Raw genomic sequence first — 9263 nt, forward strand, 5'->3', positions numbered from 1 at the left:
TGCCTGCCTTATATGGATCGAAACAAAAGAGAATTTGTACTGGAATTCTTATTTCTCTACCTAAAGTTCTCACGAAATTACTACATCAATAATACGTGTCTACAACAAAAGTGCATTTCCAAATGAAGATGATTTCAGGCAAAGTCGCCCATATATCTTTATAACAAAAGAGTGTTGTACCGAATTTCATCACCATATCCTCCTCTACGTGGACCGTGAATTGAATATATTGGATTTTATATTTTCGGATCATTTTTCATATGAACTAAATTTCTCAATATATTTAACTATTTATTATTTTTATAGGATAAATGATAATAGCTTTATCACTTTAGTCTACTATTAATAACTCAGATAACCCGATATGTTAATAAGAATATAACTTATCACTTCTTAAGAGTGATAAAAAGTTGAATGTTAGACATGCTTACAAGGAATGAGCGTTTGCACCGAATTTCGTATCTTTGTATCCACTTTCACGCGGACTGAACTTCTCTCATATACGTGTCTCGTACGATCTGTATCTTCATCTAAAACGAAAAAAGAAGGAAAACCATATTTGGCAAGAAATAAGAAGAGAAAACAAGTCAACAAAAGAGGAAAAAAAGAGAGAAATTTTATACGATTTCTGCGCCCTCTTCTTCGCTGTCTTCGCTACTCTCCCCCAGCGAGCCCCAATACGACCAACCCTCTCGCCGCTCGCCGCGGGCCATGTACAAGCTCGGCGGCCGTGGCGGTGGGCGCGGCGGCGGCGGCGCGGCAAAGCGCCCGCCGCCCCCCCACGGCCGCGGCCGGGGCGGCGCCTCCTCCATCGGCGGCATGGGCGCGCCTCCCCGCGGTCGCGCCGCCGTCTCGCAGCCTGCTGGGCGCGATGAGTCTTTCCGCCTGGAGTCCAGCGGCCCGCCCGCCTTCGCGGCAATAATACGGCTGACCCCCGACCTCGTCGACGAGATCCGGCGGGCGGAGGAGGCCGGTGGCGGCGCCCGCATCAAGTTCAACCCTAACATGTACAACTCGTCGGAGAACGTGAGCTCTGCCTCATCCTCTGTCGTTTAGTTCTGTTTCCATGACTGCCTCCAAGTTCTAACCTAACAAATTTGGACAGTTTTTTCCCCATACGTTACATCCAAATTCGTTTTCCCTTTTAGCCGCACTTCTACTGGGTTTAGTTAGTTTGTTCTGTAATTTGCATTCAGACTAATCAAATTTACTGCACGGTACTCACGAGATAGTTTCAATTGTTAGTGCATAGTGACCTGTTAGGTATCTCATTCTAGGATTAACTATTTTCTCTTCACATTGTGTGATGGTTTGGTTACTTCGGTTCATATTTGGACAGTGAGCTCGAATTTCTCGTTTGGTTCTTTCAGTGTATAATTTAGATGGGTTAAACTGCAAATGTGTTTTAGGATTTGTGCAAATAATGCCTGCATTTATTGAGTGCTTGTTCCCTTGTAGTTTGAGTGTTCGACTTTCTAGGGCATAAGGACTATTCATTCATTGATGTGTCCTATGCTCTCATTTCAAGGAATCACGTTGCTTACTTTGCATTTAGTATAATTTGTTGGGGGCACAATGACATATTTCAGTTTCATTGATGTTTCTATTGTTTGGCTGGGAATAGGCTTAGTGTTTTTTCCATGAATCCTTGAGTTTTGCCATCTATTATCCTGGACTCCTGCAGTCCTGCCTACTTTAATTTACTTTAGGCTGAATCATAACAAGTGCCACTTGTTTGATGACTCTTTTGGCCATTCTAAGTGAGCATTCATGCAATTTGATCTGGATCAGTCGAAACTCAGTTCAATTTCGTGTTATTTGTACATAGTTTGGTTGTTTTTTGTGGTACAATTATTCTTGCATTGGTATTTGATTCTGTGTTGTTACTTTTGGACGAGTTTGGATTTTTAATCTGTTAAGGATTGCTCAAAATCTTCTCCAAATAGTGATCCACACTTAATTCAGCACAATAAGACCAGATCATATTTCAGTTAGCCTATTGTTGTGGAGCAGAATTTATAGGTGGGCTGGGTCTCTCTCTCTCTCTCTCTCTCTCTCTCTCTCTCTCTCTCTCTCATGCGCGCGTGAACTAGACATACATTTTTGGATTTTTTTCTTCTTTATGTTTTATGGAGTGTTTGTCTTTTCTATGTATGGAAGCACCACCAAGGATGCCAATATTGTTGAAACAACAGGAAATATGCCCCAAATTTGTGGAGACTGGTGGGAACTGGCCGGTTCCCAACGCTGAAGGATGTTTTAAAGCATTTAGAGCTTAGTTGAATTACCTTGCTAGGCCCAAATTAAATTTGTATGTGAAGGATAATTTGTTCAACATAACGATTACTCTTGTACATTTAGTTGTTCCATTTAAGTAATCATATCTCTTTTCATGCACCAGGTTATAGATGTTAGTGGTAAAGAATTCAAATTTACGTGGGCATCTGAGCGTGGCGAATTGTGTGATATTTATGAAGAACGTCAGAGTGGAGATGATGGAAATGGGTTGCTTCTGGAGTGTGGCTCTGCCTGGCGCAAGGTGAATGTGCAACGCATTTTGGATGAATCAGCAAAGAACCTTGTGAAAATGCGATCAGAGGAGGCTGAACGTCTCTCAAAATCTCGAAAGTTTGTCTGCTTTCCCTGTTCCATAATCCTCTTGGTCTCTATTGATTTATGATAAACCTGATGTGTAGTTTTCTTAAATCTCCTTGTTTTATGATATTGTAATTTTCTTCTCACTTTCACTTATGTATCCCTGTACCATTTCCGGCTATAGATCAATCGTGCTGGACCCTGCTAATCCATCTGTCAAGAGACAGGCCAAATCAATGGCTGCTGCAGCTGTAGAAGGTCTGTACTTTGAACTATGATTCCATGTTTTCTTTTTCAACATTATATTCTTAGTTTATTATTTTTACCTGGATTTCACATTCAAAGTAGAAATGTGCATTGTTGCGTAATTATTCTTTGCAAACTCCTGTGTGTTTAATTTTTCTCGTATTAGTAAATGGGCTCAGATTTTCTATGTGCAACAATAAATACTAGTTCTGAATTGGCTAATGTATGTTAGAGACTGTAATTACTATTTAGTGCTGTTATCTCTTCCAGGCAATATGCGGAGGATGCACTGGAAGCAGAAAGAATTTTTTAAGAAGAATCAAGGTTCCTATCCTGTTCGATCATATTATTCCCTTTTTTACTGATTCATTTGTCCCACCACTAAGAGATCCCTGCATTAGCACATAATTAACTCTGTTTGTTTTTCCTTGGCCTGCTCCAGCTGCTGTTATCGCCCCAACCAAATCAGTTTCCAAAGTGAAGTTATCTAAAAGTATCCCCAAAGGAAATTTCTCATCATCACCTGCACCTTCTCCTGAACAACCTGGAACAAGCATTCCTTCATTTCCTGTTGGATCAGATGCAAATAATGAAGTCATAACACCTTTTGATTTGAATAAAGAGGAAAACAGTAAAACTGAGAAATCAACACCAAGTAAGATGCCTAAAGGAATAAATCGCCGAGCAAGTGCTCCTTCAGCAAGTGTTGATGATAATACAAATGAAGTGCGAAGCCTCTTGATATCCGTACTCTCAGAAAATCCAAAAGGAATGGGCCTAAAGGTAACCTCTCTCTCTCTCTCTCTCTCTCTCTCTCTCTCTCTCTCTCAAAACTGAATTACAGGTTAAGGTGTCGAAACTTACAGTTCTGCAGAGTTCGCAGTATGATAAAAAGAGGGTTGTCCTTCTTTTTTTTTGGCTAGCTCGGTCTTGTAGTTCGATGACTACTCTTTACCTTTTGAACATAATGTATAGTATCATAATTTTTTGGTTTGGTCATACACTACAAATGCTTTCGCTTGTTATCATATATGCCTATCCCCCCCTGCCCCTCTTAATTTGTGTGACTACATAATTTACTTAGTACTCCACAAAGAATTGTCTGATGGTCTGCTCACATGTTATGAATCATATGCAGGCCTTGGAGAATGCTGTTGCAGATGCATTTCCTAATGCATCGAAGAAAATAGAGAGTGTCATCGAGAATGTGAGTAACCAAACATTATTCGCCATCTCTTTCCCCAATTAGGAAATGTAGGGAATAAAGAGTAAACATACTTGACATTTGGATATACTTTCAGATTGCGAATTACCAAGCATCAGGGAAGTATGTGCTCAAACCAGGATTGGAGGTAGAAAGCTCCAGAAGGCATACATCTGAAGGAGGAAGGTACAGTCTTTTCTTGTCCAACTCCTTGCCTTTTTTTGCCTCTCAGGACATGTTTTTTATGATGTTTTTTTAGTACAAACGCACACACGCACGCCCTACCACCTAAACCCTGTACGCACCCCGGGTTCTCCTAAAACTCGAACCCAGGGCATGTGGGGCGTTTGCCACCAACGCCCCACCACGAACTCGAACCTGGGACTGTCCAGTTACGCTCGGGAGCCTTAGCCACCCGGGCAACGAGCCGTTCGCATGTTTTTTATGATGTTGCTTCTGCAGCTTTGTACAATTATATCCCTGCATGTCTGCAACTCTACCACAACACCTTAACAGACATCTCTATTGCTGCATCTAACAGATCCATCAATGAGAACATTGAGGAAGCTGCTCCAAGCTTAAAGATTGATGATCCTGATATATTTGGGAGGATTGACATTGTGGGCTCCCAAGTTGCTGCCGCAGGAGATGGAAAGGTTAATAATGACAGTGAAGGTAAGGCGGGAACTTCTAGTGAGAGTGGAAGTGATAGCGATAGCGATAGTGACAGCAGTGACAGTGGAAGTGATAGTGGGAGCCAAAGCAAAAGTGCTGCAGAAAGTGGCAGCGGGAGCAGCAGTGACAGTGATAGTGATGCTTCATCGAGCAGCAAGGAAGGATCTGACACATTTGTGGAAATTACAAGTGATGATGGCAAAGCAAATACAGCACAAACAAAAGTAGCAGATGACCTTAATTTGTCTTCATCACCAAGAGATTTGACAAGACTTGATGTCGATGATGAGCAAATTGACATAGGAACAAATCTGGACTATAGGAGTACATCACCGCATATCGATCTAAATAATTTTAACACCGTTAATGATGATGCAGCAGCCGAGGGCTTTGGTGCCAGCAACCTGAACAAGCCATTAGAAATTCCAGGAAGCAAGAACACGACGAGCACCAGAATGGACCCTATCGGAGTTGATAGCAAATATAATGAAATATCTTATCTGGATAACCCTTTTGATGACTCCTTGACAACAATCAGTGAGAACTTACCCAAGGAAGAAGCCGGTCAATTCACAAAGCAGCATGGCAGCAGGAGAAAGTCAGCATCAAAGGATGGATCAAACCATGGCCCAATGAGTATCGCCGACAAAAGTGCCCAACCCAAATTGAAAAGGTCTTCTGGTAATGAGAACTCCACAACAAAGCCTGAAATTGCCAAAAAGGCCAAAGTTGATATAGCATCGCCAGGTGCTACAGGTTCTTTCTCAGAGCACAAAGAAAGCCTACCTCCTGAAAAACATACCAATGATAGGTTGAACAAGGAGACAGGGAGTGTTAGCCGGGATGCTTCACGAGATAGCAATCCTGCCATGAAGGGAAGACCTTCGGTTTCTGGAAATTTGCAAAAGATAGATGAGAGCCCAAATGTACCTATCCCAACAATGCACTCTAAGAGAACGAAAGAAAACATTGAGAAAACAAATTCGAAGAAAAAGGCAGATAAGATGCAGAAACCATGGCATGGTATGGATGGTGACTTTGGAACAGGTTATTCACATGGTGAAGGCCACCATGTCAATTTTGACGGCTCTGATGATTCTGCCACAAGAAAAAGGAGTAGACACGGGGATCCTCTTATTGATGATAAAATGCTCATGCAGTTGAAGGATGCTAATGTTAATGTAAATTCCATGACCAAAACTTCCAGAGGAAATGCTGGGCCTGATGAGATCACTGCTTTTCCTGAATCCAATGAAAGTAATGGCGAGCCATCAAATTCACAAAGGGATAACATTGAGAGATCACCTCATGGTAAGAAAAAGCTCCAAAGAGACCTTTCAGACCTTGAGTTGGGTGAACTTCCTGTGACTTCTTTGGAAAATGACAATGGGAGGACAAGGAAGAAATTTGAGAGAAATAGTTATTCCAAGTCGCTTGATGGTAAATTAACCAATGTAAATAACTCCTACCCCAGTATGAATAACAGGAAGGCTCCTCTAACTGTCTTTCATGATAAGAGGAAACCATCACCTCAAGAATATGGTATTGGAGGCCATATAAACCAGGAAGGTTTTCCCAGGAAGGCAGCAGGATATGATTTTGATGATAGTAGGCCTCAACAAAGAGGAAATGTTCCAGAGAATCAGCATTTGTCAAGGGTTGATTATTCGGATTCTGAGAACATATTATATCCAGATAGGTCAGGGGAAAAAACAGGCAAAAGGAAAACAAGGATGGCACATGGTGGAATGCTAGAGTATCCAGATATGAAGAAGAAGAAAACAACCTCAAGGCTTCCACAGAATGGTAGTAATAATGTCATAGTGTCTCGAACACAGAAATCAATTTCCCCATCAGATAATGAGGAAAGTAGTAGGAATGCTTTGATTGAAATTGAGACAGGTAGGAAGAGAAGGGACAGTTTTCAAGATGAAGATAATTTATTTTTCTCCAAGTATGATAAAGATGAGCCAGAACTGAAAGGTCCAATAAAAGATTTTTCACAGTAAGTTCCAGTATCTTCCATGCAGTCATTTTTATGTCTCCTTGAAGTATTTTGTTTAGTGCATTTTGACTTTTCCCCTACTTTTGTCGCTAAGCTGTATGCTGGGTCACTGACTTGTTCTGTTCTTAAACAATTTGATACAATCTTGGATATTTCTAGAGATCTTTCCGCCAGTAAGTAGTTATATGTATATGTATATTATTTATTTGACTAGAATATGCTTTCTGTTCTCTTTTGAGTTCCCATACAGGCCAGCTTACCTTCTAGAGATTTCTACTGTTAGAAATCTGAGAATGATTGAATCATATCAGCAGGCCTGGACCAGAAATTTTACTAACCAGGTTCCTGTTTAGTAATATTTTTTCAGTGGGTTCTTCTAAGTTTCCATAAAATTTTTAATGCCTCTCACCCTTCCCGACCTCTTAAAACTGTAGAGCTATTTACACTTGGACTGGTGGCCCAATGCTTGATGGATTTTCTAGGTTTACATCCCTGCATATGAGATATTCTACAGACTCTTTTGGATACATTTATTTGTCTGTGTTGTAAAAAATACTATAGGTGGTATGATTAATCTCACATCTCAACAAGGTGTCTCTGTAAACTTGATTGATTTTGAAATGCAAAATGTTGATCTGTGCCATCAAGTGTTCATAGCTGTCGTATTTCTAATTTTAAGTTTATTTTCTTGTTGATGGATACAACCAACTGATTATTTTCTTTTCCAGATACAAAGATTATGTGCAGGAGTACAATGAGAAATATGAGGTTTACTCTTACTTGAATAGTCAGATGGAGAAAACTCAGTATGTGTTTTTAATTCTTTTTGCACTTCATTTTTCTTCTGTTTGATAAACCATAATCTAATAATCTCCTGGAACCGGTGTTTTTTTAATATAGGTCTGAATTCTTAAGGGTTGAGGAGGATCTCAATGTTGCTAAAGAAAGAGATAAAGACCAATACTATAACATTCTAGAAAGACTCAGAGACATGTACCATCAATCAGGAGCAGTATGCTTTCTACCTGCCCTTCCATATGCTTTACCCGGCTATCCTCAGATTTTTCACAACCTGAAAGGGGACCAAGTCGTCCTCATTTCCTATTTTTCGTCTTAGAAATTTCTATGAGCATCCTTATCCAACACATAACTCTGCTCATGTAACATTGGGTTATGAAAGGAGACTATTAAGCAATTTAATTTTACTCTTGATTATTATTTGAAGTTCTCCCTGAATCTGATTGTGGACATTATCTCTTGCAGAGGCATAAATTGATGAAGAAGGTCTTTGTATTGCTTCATGAGGAGTTGCAGGTGTGTGAAATCATTTGTAGTTTACTAGCAACTGATTCCAGCAACTTTCACTACAGTCTACCATTCTAGTTATTATTTGCATTCTAATATTTTGGTTATTTCCCCCAGACTATCAAACAAAGAATTAAAGACTTTGCAGAGGCCTATTCAAATGAGTAACTGCTTTATTCTCATAATACGCGAGTTCAGTTCCAATTAATAATTTCCTTGAAGCACATCGGAACAACGGTCAGCTGACAGTGAAGTGTGCATTATTGATTGGTGGTAATTATGCAGTGCATTTGCAACTGCGTTTCGGAGACCGTCACTCATCGTCGAGTCTGAAAATGTCAGGACAATGGCATTAGGCTTGCCTTTGTAGCAGCTTGCTTGGCTTGGCCATTCAGCCAAAGGCACTTATCAGTGGCAGGAATCCTTAGAGTTCTGATTTTCGGGATCGTTGTGCTGAGTTTCATAGCCATCATGGCAGAAGTGGAGGCCAAGGCAGTTTGAATATCAATGATCAACACCTCTACATGATACGAGACCCCTGAGCAAATGAAACATAACTTATGAAACTGGAGGCATTGTCTAAGGTGGCATTACAACAGCAGTTTTGCAGCTAGTTTGGCACTGTGACCTGGCGGTTCTTTGTAGATGTTTTTTTTTTTACCCCTGCGAAAAGGGCGAGATCTCTCCTCTCCTGGCGTTGTACATTGCTTTTGTATTAGTGTGATCCATGTCAAAACTGAGGTAAATTGCTTACTTTGTACATGTTTGTAGACCGGATAGAGAAATTTTGGAGGCAGAGAAAAAGCTGAGGGATAGTGTTCCTCGCGCAATTATTAATTCTTCGGTATCACCTGTGGATGCAGTTCAGTTTCTGAATTATGATCAACTTGAGGAGCAGTGAGCTGTTTGAAGCTGTTTGTTCTCAGACTCCTCTTCAAGCTTTCGGGTGGCTTGCGTGATCAGCATTAAACCAGACCGTGCTCACATGAAGGCTGTAGAGTGTAGACCCGGTACACTTCACTAAGTCCGCTGTTTCACTTTCTGTTGTTTTCCTGTCAGATCAAGATGTCGCTACATCTCGAAGTAACGTGATGCATCAATGGCCTGGCCTTTCCTCAGAAAGTTTGACGTTTCTGTGGGCTTCAAGAAACTTTAAGTGACGACTCCAGATGAAAATTTGTGGATCATCATAGCGTCCAAACCATGTGAAGAAAATATATTAAAAAATGAATA

At 40.6% G+C, this 9263-nt stretch overlaps 1 protein-coding gene across 3 annotated transcripts; it reads left to right on the forward strand.

Annotated features, from left to right (window-relative positions):
• The first annotated feature begins 567 nt into the window (after positions 1 to 567).
• LOC133916807 (uncharacterized) lies at positions 568 to 8867 on the forward strand. 3 transcript variants are annotated; one of them, XM_062360658.1, is made up of 13 exons: positions 568 to 1026; positions 2402 to 2628; positions 2780 to 2853; positions 3112 to 3165; positions 3284 to 3624; positions 3980 to 4048; positions 4143 to 4231; positions 4587 to 6725; positions 7454 to 7531; positions 7626 to 7737; positions 7989 to 8039; positions 8148 to 8194; positions 8316 to 8867. In XM_062360658.1, the coding sequence occupies exons 1-13, from the start codon at positions 712 to 714 to the stop codon at positions 8398 to 8400; spliced, it is 3681 nt and encodes a 1226-aa protein (XP_062216642.1). In that variant the 5' UTR covers positions 568 to 711; the 3' UTR covers positions 8401 to 8867. The 3 variants fall into 3 exon arrangements, with proteins under 3 accessions (XP_062216642.1, XP_062216643.1, XP_062216644.1); XM_062360660.1 differs by lacking the exon at positions 568 to 1026 and adding an exon at positions 2113 to 2311; XM_062360659.1 differs by having other exon boundaries at positions 569 to 1026; positions 8148 to 8867.
• Positions 8868 to 9263: the final 396 nt, after the last annotated feature.

Source organism: Phragmites australis, chromosome 4, assembly GCF_958298935.1.
Source record: "Phragmites australis chromosome 4, lpPhrAust1.1, whole genome shotgun sequence".
NCBI lineage: Eukaryota > Viridiplantae > Streptophyta > Magnoliopsida > Poales > Poaceae > Phragmites > Phragmites australis.